Source organism: Pleurodeles waltl, chromosome 9 (assembly GCF_031143425.1).
Source record: "Pleurodeles waltl isolate 20211129_DDA chromosome 9, aPleWal1.hap1.20221129, whole genome shotgun sequence".
NCBI classification, from domain to species: Eukaryota; Metazoa; Chordata; class Amphibia; order Caudata; family Salamandridae; genus Pleurodeles; species Pleurodeles waltl.
This window is the reverse complement of record NC_090448.1, coordinates 633,393,238-633,411,570: the sequence shown is the minus strand read 5'-3', so window position 1 is coordinate 633,411,570 and position 18,333 is coordinate 633,393,238. Positions and strand designations below refer to the sequence as shown.

At 45.5% G+C, this 18,333-nt stretch overlaps 1 protein-coding gene across 2 annotated transcripts in view; it reads right to left on the bottom strand.

Annotated features, from left to right (window-relative positions):
• Nucleotides 1–2,742: 2,742 nt before the first annotated feature.
• Nucleotides 2,743–18,333, bottom strand: part of LOC138259783 (probable G-protein coupled receptor 132) — a 156,159-nt gene continuing 140,568 nt past the window's right edge. For both annotated transcript variants that reach the window (XM_069207668.1, XM_069207669.1), the window contains one exon: nt 2,743–6,518. In XM_069207668.1, coding sequence (XP_069063769.1) covers nt 5,417–6,454 — 1,038 coding nt within the window. In that variant the 5' untranslated portion in view covers nt 6,455–6,518 and the 3' untranslated portion in view covers nt 2,743–5,416. The remainder of the gene's footprint in view (nt 6,519–18,333) is intronic.

Below are 18,333 nucleotides of genomic sequence, written 5' to 3'. Positions count from 1 at the left end.
TAATGTAAAGGCAGAAGTGCTGAACTTAGAGCTGCCGTAAAAAAGAACTGCTGGTTTTCAAAGAATACAAGCAGGTGAAGGAAGGAGACTCCAAGCCAGGGAGTCACCCCACAAAGAAGCAGATGAGCTATAGCCACAGAGTAATGGAGAATCCATCACCATGGTGACACAGAAACTTAGAAATGGAGAAAGGTGCATAGCAGACATGGAACTGCGAATTAGACGACCGCAAGGAGCCAACATAGGAGAAAAACAACAAAAATGGTTGTACACAGAAAAGCAGGCAAAAAATAGCAAAAGTGGAGTAAAGCCACTCAACATAGAGAGTTGCCAAGCGTCCATGAAAGTCATCCACAGTTCTAAATTCTATCTCAGCCAAACCTGGCTACACACTGATCTGCCAGGAACGCCACCAGTCCCAACAAGACTGAGGCCCAGCCACCCTGACTCCTCTTTTACAAGGTGAGGTCTTCGAGCTTTGCTATACCTGTAAAAAATCATTGTAAATAAAATCCAATTTCATAGCCAGATTAGGAAGGGATAAGCCAATAGACTTTCAAAGACATTGTTACAGATGCCGTCATGGAAACCTAACATCTCAAAATTTCACAACATTCCAAAGACCTTAAATATTATGGCCCCATTCCATCACGACTGCTAGAATTTTCCTCACTGCACATTGCTCAGAACATGGGACCACAAATTGTTACTAGGAATAGTCAATAAACAAATCCATCATTTTTTACATCAGTGTCTCCTAGCAAAAGGAAGACTGGATTTAAGGAAGCTGCATTAATGGGAAATTCATATGACCAACTATAGCCTTGCCTACTCTCAGGTATTATAGACTACTCATTATGAATTGCCAATCAGCAATGAGTCGGTCGTCCTCAAAACATGAAGGTCCCATCAGCACTTCCCTGCCAGCACCCATTCGACTGGTGGGGTAGGATCCTGCATCCTAGTCCATAATATGATGTATCATCATTCTGGCATATGAAGAAGGGCCCTTTGCTTTTTTAGCTACTTCATTCGTATATTAGCCATTGCACTAGGTGGCACCCTTAGCATAGTGCACAGATCTCAGATATATTGGGTGTTACAGGTGACAAATTGAACTATGTATATAATTGAATTGCACTTTCATACTATTTGCAACATTGCTAAATATTTGAGATGCACAGATACATTCATAGTTATATAGATTTTGAACACCAGAAATTCTGGTGAAGTGTTCACTGGCACTCTAATCAGAGTGGGCATTTTGTCTCCGGCACATCTTTAAAAACTGATCCCTTGGTATAATATTTATAAAGGGCATTTGTCTGCTGTGGCAAATGTATCAGGTGAGCACTATTTTTCATGAGGCAAGAACATTTTCCTGCTGTTAATTCGGTGCTTATGCTGGGCGTACAGTTTTCTGTGGCTGCAGGGGAATAATTATATTGGGCACGTTGTCAAACCTGGAGGTATTGGATTATATATTTATTTCACAACCAGTGGGCAAATTTATTTGGGGACATGTCCTGTAGTATGTCCTGTTGTGGTCCCAGTTTTACAATCTTTTCTTGAGGGAGAATCCAAGCAAAATTATTTGAAGATTGGAAGGCTTCCTCATCACTGCATTAAAGGCAGGATTTGTAGACAATGTCGGGATCCCCAGTCCAGACTGTTCCACGCAGCTAGAAACTCCTGCATCGCTTCGCCTTCCCATGCCAAATATTCTAGAAATTGAATGAAAGAAACTGTAATCTAACTCTCAATATTGACAAGCCTGCCTAGGGTGGCCACCTCACACCATGTTAACAGTTCAGGGCTTTTCATGTGACAACCTAAGACAGACATTCTGAATGTTGTAGTCTTTGATTTCTTCCACTGAACTAATTAGAAAGGCCCCAGGTGCGAGAGTATGTTAATGCTATGAGTCTGCAGTAATTGATGAAAGGGGAGAGACTATTATGACCCTTTTAGCTGTAAATCAGAGGTTTATGATGAATGGACATTTTCAAAGCGGTAGTCCAGCTAAATCCAATAGGACAGGGGATTGGTACTCCTTCAGCAGCCGAACTCTCCAGACGAAAGTAAATAGATGTCTGGTGTGCCCATGGATCTCATCATTCTGATGAGGCTGGTAATACAATTACTAGCCTCCCTGGAATTAAGTGGCTACTTGTAATGAGGCCAAAGAGCCCATGATTGTGAGCTAAAAAATGTACCCATTTAGCCTAACCTGGTTTAAGCCTTCGAGGTCTATAATGCATCGTGCTACTTTATCTTAGTTATATAAAATATATTAAATATGTCGATATATTAGGAATAACAATGGCTGACTGGGATAATTGCTGCCTTTAGGGCTGGGTTTGATCATATAAACAGAAGATTCTTATGTGATAAATTAAGAGACCTGGGCCTTTACACAGATCTGTTCAGTCTGGTAATGCACTTGCAGATAGAAACATTAGTTACAAAACCATTAGGGGATTAAAACAAAACTACCACATGGTGCCAACCCCATTCAATTTGTTTAATACGCCTAGTTATTCAAGTTATATTTACCACTCCACCTATGATGGTGTTTATGATATACTTACAATACCATATACAGATAATGCATCCTATTTGGATAAAATCCAGAATTTTCTCTTGAGGCTATTCGCTGTATTATACAGTTGTATTAAGGTAAATAGTTTGGCACAAACAAGTCAGGTAATTGCTTATAGAATAAAAACAATTCAGGCTGTGTATGAATTATGGACTTCTTTGAATAGCAAGAGTTATCAGAAACTGACAAAATAGGTATGACTCTCTCAGCAAGAGGCATACGGGTGAAACATCCAGCATCAATTGTGCAGAAATCTCAGAAAACTATTGTGTGACTTCCAGGGCAGTGGAGTTGTTATTGTTTTCGGTGTTGTCCGTTTCGATAACTTTCTAATCCAAAGTATAAAGTAGCAAGGCCCGTGGCAGTGTCAATTTTCAGAGTTGAAGTTTTTTTATGAGATATGTAGGTAAACATATCTCACGGTTGTTGCCAGTAACCCCTTCTTCAGCAGTACAGTGAACTTTGTTTGCTTCGTGACAAGTATAAAGCTGAATTGTTTTAAATTTCTTATCTCAGTACAGAAGCTGAATAGGCCCAAACGTGAATCTGTCTTTTTGGCTGGTAAGAGAAGGGAGCTAGTGTTGCAAAACCAAAGGACAAAAGTTTGAAGCCCCCTGGACGATAATGACCGATTACCACCTTTCTCAACCTATGGACAGTATTGTGTAATATGGGCAAAAACCTTTAATAAAACAAAATTGTAGCAAATACGAGCCTTCTCTGTTACTCTTGTCCAATAATTGTGTACAATACACATGTGGAGAAGGTAGAGTTCAAATCCTATCAGTTCCTTAATTTGATTTAAGGTATAAAAGCTAACTACATTCATTGGGTCAGGTTATGCGGTTTAATGTTTACGGATAATGGCAGATAGTGGATAAAAAAGCAAGCCTCTGTGATTGTGGCCCCTACTTCAAAATAGAACTTACCTCATATTTTCTCTTATTGTCAAAAGTATAGGGATCTCAAGTACGATTCCTCAAACATCTCACTTTGAAGTAAAGGTACAATGCAGGGATAATGCCGATGTAACAGGATCAATATACATATTTGTAACTTGGCTGTCTGGTCGTAAGGTAAATAGGTTGGGTGTCGACGGAGCAATAATGTCTCTGAATAATCATCACAGGGATCATAATGCCACCTTCTGCAATTTTCTTCTGACAACTTTTGGCAGGTCAAATGTGAGAAATATATCAGAGAATATTTGTAGAAAACTTAAATATATGAGGAAATAGGTACGGTAGGCTTGCCTTTCTAAATTGCATTCCTTATTTCTCCTGGCACAATCACAGCTATTTATCGCACTTTGCACATGCCTGACCCCGGGAGATCAGTATTTACTATGTGTGGTAAAGATCCTTAGAGTTTCACCAAACGTGGAATCCGGGCCTTGGTCATTTGAAATGGATTGAGCACCAAAGCAGCTATAAGATGCTCATGCAAATAGGGAATTCTAAAAACTTTGTTCCAGAACATCTCAAGAAGTACCCTGGCATCTCTAGATCTGCTCCAGTGCAAGCCTGTGTGAGTAGTCAGGGCTCATACTAATGTGTCTGCCTCCAACTCTATACGAGTTAAGTTCTAGTACTGGCTTTTTCCCTCTCTTCCCATACATCTTTTGAGCTGGCATATTTTTAAGGCAGTTCCATTTGTAAGGTTAATTTTTCTGTAAAATACGGCTTCAATCTCTTTATTGGAGCATGGCAAATATCAGGATTTTTCTAATACTTGTCAGACATGCGTGATTAATTGGCACACGTTTCGTTTCAGATATCTCGACAGTTCATACCATCTGGCTACAACCTCAGAGGACCATAATGAACCGCTCTGAAATAGCAAGAAGCATCATTTGTGTACTGAGGGATGGTCCTGTTGCCTGCAGCACCAACCTACACAACAATGTTGCCTTTGTGATGTTATTACAGTCTAAGGCACCCGTTTGGTGCATCCTAAAACCGTTAGCATGATCTGAGATCCCACGGCTGCTTGAGTCATTACCATGCAAATTGCAAAATCTTTCTGGACTTAGAGACTGTTCTACTGGTCAACTGTTTCCCCATCATCTCTGAGTAGTCTGGGGGCTGTGAGCTCGAAAGGTAAGCGTAACCAGCGAGACTTGATGCTTGTGACGTGTGTATACTAATAGATAACTCTTCTAATGGGTTCATGTTCTATGGCTGAAGGAATAACCCTGTGAGGTGCCCACGGGTTACTAAAGTCTCGAACTTTGAATCCCAAATAGTACTGTTGATGTCCAATGTGAGAGACTGGAACTTCAGTGTAAAACTTGGCACTATCCTGCTCTCTGATGTGTGTTTGAGCCTGTTAATGGGTGCATCTTTAATGGGTGCATCTCCACGGATAACTCTGCTGTCCGAGGCGTGAGCCTTCACAATCAGTGGGAGACTGGCAGCCACTTATGCCTCGTCACGTTTGTTGTGTGTGGTCTATAATTTTAACTTCTACAAAATAGTAATGTATTCAGTAGGGATTCCATCTAAATCCAGTGGTAAATAAATGCACTCTACTTGTTCAGGCTGCACCAGAATGGGCTAGAACCTTTGCATGTGGGACCTCAGGTGGGCAATTTCCAACACTGAACTTTCATGTTGTCTCTTTTTGGAGAGTGGCACATAGCTCTCAACGTTAACAGTCCTCTGGACACCCCTTCCCGACCAAGACTGTCTATCTCATGGATTTATGGCCAACTTTTGTTATTCTGCCATCCTAAACAGCACTTCTCAGATGCACATGAGGACAAGATTGTTATGGGGTTGGAGGGACTCACTTTATGTGATCTTTGTTTCATGTTCACTCCAACACCGTAGCTATGTTGTCAGGGCTATGCATCTTCTCTTCAGCAGCCCTCTTGATACCAGGAGTCACTGTTGGTGCCTGGGCACACTGGCACAGGTTGGTTTGGCACCGGAAGGCACGCTTCAGATCCTCCTTCACACTGTCACTAACCAGAATGTACAGGATAGGATCCAGGGCACTGTTGAGGCTGGACATGGCAAGTGCTAGAGAGAAATAGACGTGAACCTTCCGCTCAAAAACACAACTGGCGTCAGGGTCGGCATAAGAGGAGAAGACAGCAGTTCGCAGGAGCAGAAGGAGGTGGTAGGGGGCAAAGCACAGCAGAAATATAACAATCACTCCTATGGACAGATGCTTGACCTTGGCTTTTCTCTCCTTGCTCAAGGAACTGCTCTGCTTCACCCCCTGAAAGATTTTCAGGTAGGAGGTTGCCAGTACTACCAGAGGCAGTAGGAAGCCAGCAACAAAGCGGAAGTAGTTAAACTTGGCCACACTCCCCTGTAAGGGGTATGTGTCATAACAGGAGACACCATCCTGCGCCCCAGACCCAACTGTGACACCCAAGTGGAAGGCAAAAACTATGATGGTGACTACAGTGCATGTGGCTCCCGCTGCCCTCCGGCTGCGGAATGCCAGGGAGCGGATGGGATACACCACAGCCAAATAACGGTCCAAGGAAATGCAGCAGAGGAGGCAGACACTAATGTACATGTTGGAGTAGAAAACAAAGGCCACCAGAGCACAGGCTTTATTGCCAAGGGTCCAGACATTTCCACCAAAGACGTAGAGGACCCAGAGTGGGAGGGTCAGGATGTAGAGTAGATCAGATGTGACCAGAGTTAAGAGGTAGATGCCAAGGACATTCTTCTGCTGTCGCACCTGCTGGATTATGGGCCATAGGGTCAACAAGTTGGTAATCAAGCCGAGCAGGAAGACAGAACTGTACACCGTCACCACGATTACCCTGCCAGTCCGGAAGTCAATACCGCAGCGGGGTGAATCCGTGGAGGGGCAGCAGGTACTGTTGTTCATGGCCTTTCTACTGGTCGAAGCAGCAACGTCTCTCCGAAGTCCATCTGATGAGACCTTGAGGTGGCTTCAAAAAGTAGAGAAAGATTAAGAAAAAATCACCTTTAGGGAAATACAAAAGCATTGAGAAGTGTCTTATCAAGTCACTGGATCGATGCAAAATGTGCAGGTAACTTTTCATTAATCAATTGGATTATTTTATTATGTCAATGAATCTAAATTACAAGTGTCCTAGTTCAACAGCAAGTGCATTTGGATTGCATTTTTAAAACCTTTTAAGAAACATTATAACCGCTCTATAACTGTGTCGCTTTTTTGGATTAATAAACAATGTTATCAGTCCCTTCTCATCATAGTTTGCCAAAACTAGGAGTCCTGGGAGCATATTTATGAGAATTGCGTGCCACAGTTGCATCACTTTTAGTGATGCAGTGGTGGCTCAAACCTCTCAACCATAGCTCTGAGGCCACGCAAAGCCACTCTGCGTGGTTTTGAATAGCCTGATATGGAGTAAGACAAGGTAGTGCCAAACACTACGTGGCCTTACTATTCGCCAGGGAGGTGTTCCATGGGCTTTGTGGTAGGTTTTCCCTCACAACACCCATGGACTTTGACGCATCTCCTGGTTTACAAGAACCTGTAAACTTGAGGATGCGCCAAAACTTTACGCCCCCCCCCCAGGGGATGCGCAACGATAAGAAATATCTTTATTTCTCCTCGTTTTTTCCTCTTTCTATGTGTGCTGCATTCTGCAGAACACATAGAAAGAGAACAATGTCTTCCAGGATTGTTTTTATGCAGGAGGGTGCCTCCTTCCTGCACAAAATCAACCCTGCCTACAACGCAGATACCCGTGCACCATGGTGCAAAGGTAACTGCGTTGATACTATGCTATTAAAACAGCGCTAGCACTGGGTAACTTTGATGCAGGGCAGCAAGATGACACGTTGCTCTGCCCTGCACCAATTCCCTTCGATTTGGGCCTTGGCTATAGGTGCTTACTTTGCAGAGTTTCTTTGCCTTTATAAAAGAACATGTGCAATTGTTTATATGCTCGAGGCAAAAAATAACATTGAGCCTGATTCAGAGTTTGGTGGATGGTTTACCCTGTCACAACGGTCTCATAAATCCAATTATATCCTGTGGGATTTATATTTTGGCGGACGGGATATCCATCACCATTGTGATGGAGTAACCCATCCACCAAACTCTAAATCGGGCCCTTTGTCTCTTGGTGAGAGGTATCCAGCAACTGCTACTCCCTGTCTATTGCACTAGGAGACGTTTGAACCTCATCTGCACCATTCTGTCTAACCCGTGTTTGAGCAGATCATACGCTGCAAGTAAATGTATTTCTTCCAACAGGCAGAAATAATTCTTGTTCTAACTTTATGATAAACAATCCACATCTGTTTGCCGAGATCATGTTTTGATTTCCTTTTTAATTCAAAGCATTAAAAACGATCTTGGCAACACCTTTCACTCAAAAATCTTTCTTAAACCTATAGTATCTAGCTACTGTTCACAATTTGGCATGTAATTGTTGTATGTATATGAACACATGCAGGTTATTTCTTTAAAAATCCAATTTGCAAGTGTTTTAGCAGGGAGTGAATTAAAGTAAGATACCAGAAGAAAAACTGTATTTTCCACATTTAGGTGAAAGTCAATTTTAATTGGGATATAGTCATCCAAGACCTATTGTTTGCAGTCAAAAACAAGTTTTCATGTTTATTTTGTCCACTGGAAAAGTAGGCCCAATCCCTGCAGCACAAACCCTTTGGATGCTAGTTTACAGTACTAAATTATGAGCAGTGAAGGATAATTGTTTGCAACTAACATAGGGCTTGTATTCATGTGGCTAAGTTGGTTGGACTTGCATACATTGTTTTTTATGCAAAATGTTTACTAGTAGGGTGAGCACAGGGTCAGAGATGCTATTTGTTCCACCAGGCATGTCCACGGAGGGCTAGAGCCCTTATGCTGGTGTTGAAACCCCAGGGCTACTCCTCGTGCCTCTGTTACTTTCCCCATCTCCTTACAGCAGTCATGGGGAGGCTTCAAATGATAGAGAAAGAGAGTAAAGGGAAGGAAAGAGAAAGAAATGGATTATAGCGGGAGAATAAAGCCAGAATGGATGGGTGGAAAGATAGATATTGTGAGAGGAGACGAAGAAAGAGGACTGGTGCTAGCATTTTTGCTAGGGCTGCTTTTGGTTCCCTAGTACAGCCGTAGTTGACATTTTCTTTTCGTTTATTGTTTTATTTCTGCTTTTACTTATACATCAACACAACCAAGCAACAGTAATGACTCCATTGGTTACATACATGCAATGCAATAAATCTTTGGAAACAGTCTCGTAAACGTGGCCCATGCCCATTTGAGGGAGCCAATTATGACAATGCATCACATTGTTGACATCTGAGTGGCAGCCCTATCTTTGCGGATTAATAGTGTGTGCTACATATTCACACCAATCGCATGCCCACAAACTGCCACGTTACGTGCAGTCAGTCCCTGCGGTATACACATATCAATATTTCTCGTCTATTCTCCCTCTGGCTCACCTGTCTTCTTGCCAACTAGGTGTCTCTGAAAGGGTTTCCAGTAATTTTTGGGCAGATTTTTCGGGGGAATTAATTTGTTATATGTGTCTGTCTGAGTGTTGCAGTATAACATGTCTGTATGCCATTCTTTTGACATTGGCAGGAGGGCCGCAAGCCCATCTCATAGCTCCCCTGCATTTTGCCAACAACATACCCACCAATCGTTGGCTTTCCTTTGCACATCCCTATCATATCCTAGAAGGGCCAGGAGTGGCGTGCGCTCTAGCCGCCTCCCCACAATGACTTCTAACTCAGTGAACACTCTTTCCCAAAACTGCATGTCTGTGAACTGTGACCCTGTACCCCTTTGCCATTCCACTCTAGCTTTCGTCAGCCCCCTCCCTCGTGCCTCTTCTGTATGTGGATATAATCTGTTCACTAGCTTACGGGACAAGGTGTCCGTAACGACCATGGAAAGAGCCTGCATTTCAGGCAGTTCCTGCAAGTTGGCACCCGGTATTGTGCGCATATCGTGATGGCCCGTATAATACTGATAATGCATGAGTGAGGTTGTTGCCTGTATCTGTTCTGTGATTGATGCCCAAGTACGCATTATGCCCCGCCAAAGAAGCCTCCATCATCTTAATGTGCAGTTTTTGAAGTGTTACAACTGAGTTCTTTTCTCACCCCAGCGGGAACCATGTACACCATTCAAGCAGTATAAGAGGAGAATATAACTGGGAGAGTGCTTGTCCAGCTATGAGGCTCTGCCAGGGTAGTGGTATTTAGAGAGTCAAAGGTTCCATGCCTGCGGGCCGGGGGCTGAAGCAGCCGACTCAGCAGGGGGTGCAGCACAGACATGCCTCATTCTAATTGCAAATGTGGGGTCTCAGGGGATCTGTCATCCAGTGATGTGCGAACATTGAGTGTGGTGCTCTATAATATATATCCAGGTCGGGTGCATTGAGTCTGCCCATCTCATATGGAGAGGTCAGTGTCTGCCATTGTAGTCTCTGCTGCTTGCCTGCCCATGCTAACTTAATAAGAAGAGTCCGCAAGTGGAGAGGACTGTCCTTGGCAGCAGGATAGGTATATTCTGGAAGAGGAATAATAACCTTGATAGTATCACCACCTTCATGAGAATTATACGTCCCACCAGTGACAATGGCAGCCTAATTTACCTCTCCACATTTTCTGTCAGCTATTGTATTACTTTGCCGTAATTGTCCAATATAACTACCTGCGGGTCAGTGTGTATTTGAATTCCTAGGTAGCATATCGAGCCCGTTTCCCACTTAAGGGGGAAATCCAAGCTTATTGGGTTTGTGGCCTGTGTTAGGGGGAATGCTATAGATTAATCCCAGTTAATTCGCAGGCCAGAGACAGAGCCAAATTTTGTGACCTCTTGCAGTGTAGGTGCAAGGTTATGTCTGGGGTTGCGTATACACAACAAAGTATGGTCTGCATACCCAGAGATTATCAGGTTATATCCTGGGAATCGAATGCTCCTGTGTCCATGGTACTCACACAATGCACACGCCAGCGGCTCTGCAACTAAAGCGTACAGCAGGGCGACAATGGGCATCCCTGTCTAGTGCCTCTAGTTATGGGTATAACCTTGGAGATAAATCCATTGATCCTAACTCTGATTACGGATGCTGTATAAAGTGTTTGCACTAGTTGCAGAAAGATGTCACCCCCCACACATGCAGCACCGCCAGCATGAAGCTCAATCCCACTGAATCGAATGCCTTTTCAGCATCGAGAAAGACTGCGATTGCACTCACCCTTGGGTCTATGTGCTGTATAGCACCAAATACCGTACACGCAGATTTGCTGTTAGGCTGCGACCGGGAATAAATCCGGCTTGCTCCAGCTTTACTACTCTAGACAGCACTGTCGCCAGCCTATCTGCCAGAATTTTAGCATGCATTTTAGTATCCACAATAATCAGGGATAATGGCCTATACGAAGAGCACTGTACAGGGGATGTACCTGGCTTAAGTAGTGTAATGATTAGGGCTTCCGTCATGGAGGGTGACATTTCTTTGGCACCGGCCATTTCCTCATAGAGTGTCAGCAAGTGTGGGATCAACAAATGTTAATAAGTCTTGTAAGAGGACACTGTAAGCTCATCTGGGCCTGGGACCTTCCCTTCAGCCATATTCTTGAGGGCCCTACGTACCTCTGCTGGTTGTAGCGGTGCCATTCAATATTCTCTGTTAGTGTTACTCAACCAGGGCATGGTGATCTGTGCCAGGTAATCTGCAATTTCGTCTGTATCTGGGGTTATTTTAGTAGTATACGGCACTGTTTAATGTTCAGGGAACGAGTTGACTACTCTTTACCGGGTCTTTGATGAGGCTACAGTCTTTATCCTGCACCTCTAGGATTGTGTCCCTCTCTCTATTGGGGTGCATCATGCCTGCCAGTGTCACGCCAGGGCGTTCCTCCTCCACATACACACGTGCCGAGACATACTTCCCCATGTGTTGGACCTCGCTTCGCTTTATGTTGGAGAATTCTGTTAGTTTCACTTAAATCTGACCCAGTATTTGCTTGTTTCCTGTTGTCAAATGTTCACTCTCCACCAGTGCTCCCGCTCCAATAAGGCCAGTCGATTACATGTTGATTTCAGGACCCCTGCCTGCTTAGCTATTGCGATCCCACGGATATACACTTTGAACGCTTCCCACACTCCACTAAAGTTGGGACTGAGCCTATATTTACTTGGAAGTATTCTTTGACCACTTTTGCTAGGTCATTGCGGAATGCTACATCCAGTAGGGAATATGGTGGGAAATGCCACATAAATTGGGCAGCCCGAGGTGGCCCCACCTCAACTAAGAGGGGGACAGGTGAGTGGTCCGAATATGTTCTGGGCCATTGTAAGGAAATGGCCCCCTGTTGCAGTTACCCCCCACTTTTTGCCTGATACTGATGCTGACTTGACTGAGAAGTGTGCTGGGACCCTGCTAACCAGGCCCCAGCACCAGTGTTCTTTCACCTAGAATGTACCATTGTCTCCACAATTGGCACAACCCTGGCATCCAGGTAAGTCCCTTGTAACTTGTACCCCTGGTACCAAGGGTCCTGATGCCAGGGAAGGTCTCTAAGGGCTGCAGCATGTCTTATGCCACCCTAGGGACCCCTCACTTAGCACAGACACACTGCTTGCCAGCTTGTGTGTGCTGGTGGGGAGAAAATGACTAAGTCGACATGGCACTCCCCTCAGGGTGCCATGCCAACCTCACACTGCCTGTGGCATATGTAAGTCACCCCTCTAGCAGGCCTTACAACCCTAAGGCAGGGTGCACTATACCACAGGTGAGGGCATAGGTGCATGAGCACTATGCCCCTACAGTGTCTAAGCAAAACCTTAGACATTGTAAGTGCAGGGTAGCCATAAGAGTATAAAAGTAGGAGGCTGGACAGGCTTGTAGTGAGTACCAAGGGGTACTTGCACCTTGCACCAGGCCCAGTTATCCCTTATTAGTGTATAGGGTGTCTAGCAGCTTAGGCTGATAGATAATGGTAGCTTAGCAAAGCAGCTCAGGCTGAACTAGGAGACGTGTGAAGCTACTACAGTACCACTTAGTGTCATATGCACAATATCATAAGAAAACACAATACACAGTTATACTAAAAATAAAGGTACTTTATTTTAAGGACAATATGCCAAAGTATCTTAGAGTGTACCCTCAGTGAGAGGATAGGGAATATACACAAGATATATATACACAATAGCAAAAATATGCAGTATAGTCTTAGAAAACAGTGCAAACAATGTATAGTTACAATAGGATGCAATGGGGAAACATAGGGATAGGGGCAACACAAACCATATACTCCAAAAGTGGAATGCGAACCACGAATGGACCCCAAACCTATGTGACCTTGTAGAGGGTCGCTGGGACTATTAGAAAATAGTGAGAGTTAGAAAAATAACCCTCCCCAAGACCCTGAAAAGTGAGTGCAAAGTGCACCAAAGTTCCCCTAAGGACAAAATAGTCGTGTTAGAGGAAAAATGCAAGGAAAACACAAATCAGCAATGCAACAACGATGGATTCCTGACTGAGGGTACCTGTGGAACAAGGGGACCAAGTCCAAAAGTCACAAGCAGCTCAGAGATGGGCAGATGCCCAAGAAATGCCAGCGGTTGGTGCAAAGAAGCTCTTACTAGGCTGAAGAACTGTGAATACTGCAGGAACGACAAGGGCTAGAGACTTCCCCTTTGGAGGATGGATCCCCCACGCCTTGGAGAGTCGTGCAGAAGTGTTTTCCCGCCGGATGGACGCCAACAAGCCTTGCTACACGCAAATCGTGCCTTTGGCGTTTTTGGACGCTGCTGGGGCCCAGGAGGGACCAGAAGGTCGCAAATTGGACCTGCAGAAAGAGGGGACGTCGAGCAAGACAAATAGCCCTCACTGAAGCAGGTAGCACCCGGAGAAGTGCCAGAAACAGGCACTATGAGGATGCGTGAAACGGTGCTCGCCGAAGTTGCACAAAGGAGTCCCACGTCGCCGGAGACCAACTTAGAAAGTCGTGCAATACAGGTTAGAGTGCCATGGACCCAGGCTTGGCTGTGCACAAAGTATTTCTGCCGGAAGTGCACAGGGGCCGGAGTAGCTTGCAAAGTCGCGGTTCCCAGCAATGCAGCCCAGCGAGGTGAAGCAAGGACTTACCTCCACCAAACTTGGGCTGAAGAGTCACTGGACTGTGGGGGTCACTTGGACGGTGTCGCTGGATTCGAGGGACCTCGCTCGTCGTGCTGAGAGGAGACCCAAGGGACCGGTAATGCAGCTTTTTGGTGCCTGCGGTTGCAGGGGGAAGATTCCGTCGACCCACGGGAGATTTCTTCGGAGCTTCTGGTGCAGAGAGGAGGCAGACTACCCCCACAGCATGCACAAGCAGGAAAACAGTCGAGAAGGCGGCAGGATCAGCGTTACAGAGTTGCAGTAGTCGTCTTTGCTACTATGTTGCAGGTTTGCAGGCTTCCAGCGCGGTCAGCGGTCGATTCCTTATCAGAAGGTGAAGAGGGAGATGCAGAGGAACTCGGCTGAGCTCATGCATTCGTTATCTGAAGTTTCCCCAGAGACAGAGACCCTAAATAGCCAGAAAAGAGGGTTTGGCTACCTAGGAGAGAGGAAAGGCTACTAACACCTGAAGGAGCCTATCAGCAGGAGTCTCTGACGTCACCTGGTGGCACTGGCCACTCAGAGCAGTCCAGTGTGCCAGCAGCACCTCTGTTTCCAAGATGGCAGAGGTCTGGAGCACACTGGAGGAGCTCTGGACACCTCCCAGGGGAGGTGCAGGTCAGGGGAGTGGTCATTCTCCTTTCCTTTGTCCAGTTTCGCGCCAGAGCAGGGGCTAAGGGGTCCCTGAACCGGTGTAGACTGGCTTATGCAGAATTGGGCACATCTGTGCCCAACAAAGCATTTCCAGAGGCTGGGGGAGGCTACTCCTCCCCTGCCTTCACACCATTTTCCAAAGGGAGAGGGTGTCACACCCTCTCTCAGAGGAAGTTCTTTGTTCTGCCATCCTGGGCCAGGCCTGGCTGGACCCCAGGAGGGCAGCTGCCTCTCTGAGGGGTTGGCAGCAGCAGCAGCTGCAGAGAAACCCCAGGAAGGGCAGTCTGGCAGTACCAGGGTCTGGGCTACAGACCACTGGGATCATGGAATTGTACCAACAATGCCAGGATGGCATAGAGGGGGCAATTCCATGATCATAGACATGTTACATGGCCATATTCGGAGTTACCATGGTGAAGCTACATATAGGTAGTGACCTATATGTAGTGCACGCGTGTAATGGTGTCCCCGCACTCACAAAGTTCAGTGAATTGGCTCTGAACAATGTGGGGGCACCTTGGCTAGTGCCAGGGTGCCCTCACACTAAGTAACTTTGCACCTGACCTTTACCAGGTAAAGGTTAGACATATAGGTGACTTATAAGTTACTTAAGTGCAGTGTAAAATGGCTGTGAAATAACGTGGACGTTATTTCACTCAGGCTGCAGTGGCAGGCCTGTGTAAGATTTGTCAGAGCTCCCTATGGGTGGCAAAAGAAATGCTGCAGCCCATAGGGATCTCCTGGAACCCCAATACCCTGGGTACCTCAGTACCATATACTAGGGAATTATAAGGGTGTTCCAGTAAGCCAATGTAAATTGGTAAAAATGGTCACTAGCCTGTTAGTGACAATTTGGAAAGAAATGAGAGAGCATAACCACTGAGGTTCTGATTAGCAGAGCCTCAGTGAGACAGTTAGTCACTACACAGGTAACACATTCAGGCACACTTATGAGCACTGGGGCCCTGGGTTACCAGGGTCCCAGTGACACATACAACTAAAACAACATATATACAGTGAAAAATGGGGGTAACATGCCAGGCAAGATGGTACTTTCCTACACAACCCCCCCCCCCCAAACGAAGGACAATAAGACTAGCCATTACCTGATGAGTCTTCATTGTCTAAGTGGAAATATCTGGAGAGTCCATCTGCATTGGAGTGGCTACTCCCAGGTCTATGTTCCACTGTATAGTCCATTCCCTGTAGGGATATGGACCACCTCAACAATTTAGGATTTTCACCTTTCATTTGTTTTAGCCAAAGTAGAGGTTTGTGGTCTGTCTGAACAATGAAGTGAGTGCCAAACAGGTATGGCCTCAACTTCTTCAGAGCCCAGACCACAGCAAAGGCCTCCTTCTCAATGGCAGACCAACGCTTTTCTCTAGGGGTCAACCTTCTACTAATAAAAGCAACAGGTTGATCCTGGCCCTCAGAATTAAGTTGTGATAGGACTGCCCCTACTCCTAATTCAGATGCATCAGTTTGGACATAGAATTTTTTAGAGTAACAAGGGCTTTTCAGGACCGGTGCAGAGCACATGGCCTGCTTCAGCTCCTCAAAAGCTTTCTGACAGTTTGCTGTCCATAATACCTTTTTAGGCATTTTCTTGGATGTGAGGTCATTAAGAGGGGCTGCAATGGAGCCATAGTTCTTAATGAACCTCCTGTAATACCCAGTGAGGCCTAGGAAGGCTCTCACCTGAGTCTGAGTGGTAGGGGGAACCCAATCAATAATAGTTTGGATTTTCCCCTGAAGTGGTGCAATCTGTTCCCCACCAACAAGGTGTCCCAGATAAACCACCTTACCCTGCCCTATCTGGCACTTTGAAGCCTTGATAGTGAGGCCTGCCTTTTGCAGAGCCTCCAAAACTTTCCATAGGTGGACCAGGTGATCATCCCAGCTGGAGCTAAAGACAGCTATATCGTCCAAATATGCTGCACTGAAGGCTTCCAGCCCTTGCAGGACTGTGTTCACCAACCTCTGAAAAGTGGCAGGTGCATTTTTCAAACCAAAAGGCATTACAGTAAACTGGTAATGTCCTCCAATGGTAGAAAATGCAGTCTTAGGTTTAGCATCTTCTGACAATTTGATCTGCCAATACCCTGCAGTCAAATCAAAAGTGCTTAGATACTTGGCAGATGCCAGTGTATCTATGAGCTCATCTGCCCTGGGTATAGGGTGAGCATCAGTTTTGGTTACCAAGTTGAGACCTCTATAGTCGACACAAAACCTCATTTCCTTCTTTCCATCTTTAGAATTGGGTTTTGGTACCAGTACCACAGGAGAAGCCCATGGACTGTCAGAGTGCTCAACCACTCCTAGTTCCAACATCTTCTGAACTTCTTGCTTTATGCAGTCCCTGACATGATCAGGCTGCCTATAGATCTTACTTTTATACAGGTAAACTGTCTCCAGTATCTATAGTGTGCTCACACCAAGAAGTGGTGCCTGGCACAATGGAGAAGAGTTCTGAAAATTGTCCTAGGAGATTTATGCAATTATCTTTCTGCTCAGCAGTAAGACAATCAGCCAAAACTACACCTTCCACAAGAGCATCTTGTTCTGTGGAAGAGAAGAGATCAGGTAGAGGATCACTGTCTTCTTCCTGTCCCTCATCTGTTGCCATGAGCAGGGTGAGATCAGCCCTGTCATAGTAGGGTTTCAGGCGGTTGACATGGAGCACCCTAAAGGGACTCCTGGCAGTGCCTAAGTCAACCAAGTAGGTGACTTCACCCTTCTTTTCAACAATTGTGTGTGGACCACTCCATTTATCTTGGAGTGCTCTTGGGGCCACAGGCTCCAAGACCCACACTTTCTGCCCTGGTTGGTACTGAACCAAAACAGCCTTCTGATCATGCCATTGCTTCTGGAGCTCTTGGCTGGCCTGAAGGTTTTTACTGGCCTTTTTCATGTACTCAGCCATCCTTGATCTGAGGCCAAGTACATAATCCACAATATCCTGCTTAGGAGCTTTTAAAGGTTGTTCCCAACCCTCCTTTACAAGTGTGAGTGGACCCCTAACAGGGTGTCCAAAAAGAAGTTCAAAGGGGCTGAAGCCCACTCCTTTCTGGGGTACCTCCCTGTAGGCAAAAAGGAGGCATGGTAGAAGGATATCCCATCTCCTGCGGAGTTTTTCAGGGAGTCCCATAATTATGCCTTTGAGAGTTTTATTAAATCTCTCCACCAGTCCATTTGTTTGTGGATGATAGGGTGTTGTGAACTTGTAAGTTACACCACACTCCTTCCACATGGCCTTTAAGTATGCAGACATGAAATTGCTTCCCCTGTCTGATACTACTTCCTTTGGGAAGCCCACCCTGGAAAATATTCCCAGGAGGGCCTTTGCCACTGCAGGAGCTGTAGTGGTCCTTAAAGGAATAGCTTCAGGATATCTTGTGGCATGGTCCACTACCACCAAGATAAACCTATTGCCTGAAGCAGTAGGAGGGTCAAGGGGGCCAACTATGTCAACCCCTACCCTTTCAAAGGGAACCCCAACCACAGGCAGTGGGATAATGGGTGCCTTTGGAGTGCCACCTGTCTTGCCACTGGCTTGACAGGTTTCACAGGACTTACAAAATTCTTTTGTGTCCTCAGACATCCTAGGCCAATGAAACAATGGTACCAATCTGTCCCAAGTTTTCATTTGACCCAGGTGCCCAGCTAAGGGAATGTCATGTGCCAGTGTTAGGAGGAACTTTCTGTACTCCTGAGGAATCACTAATCTCCTGGCAGCTCCAGGTTTAGGATCCCTATGCTCAGTGTACAAGAGGTTGTCCTCCCAGTAAACTCTGTGTGAGTCACTGACATCCCCATTAGCCTGTTTGACAGCTTGCTGTCTGAGACCCTCTAATGTGGGACAGGTTTGCTGTGCCACACTCAGCTCCTCTCTGGCAGGCCCCCCTTCACCCAAAAGCTCAGCAGTGTCTGCTTCCAGCTCCTCTGGTGTAGGTTCTGCACAGGGAGGGAATTCTTCTTCCTC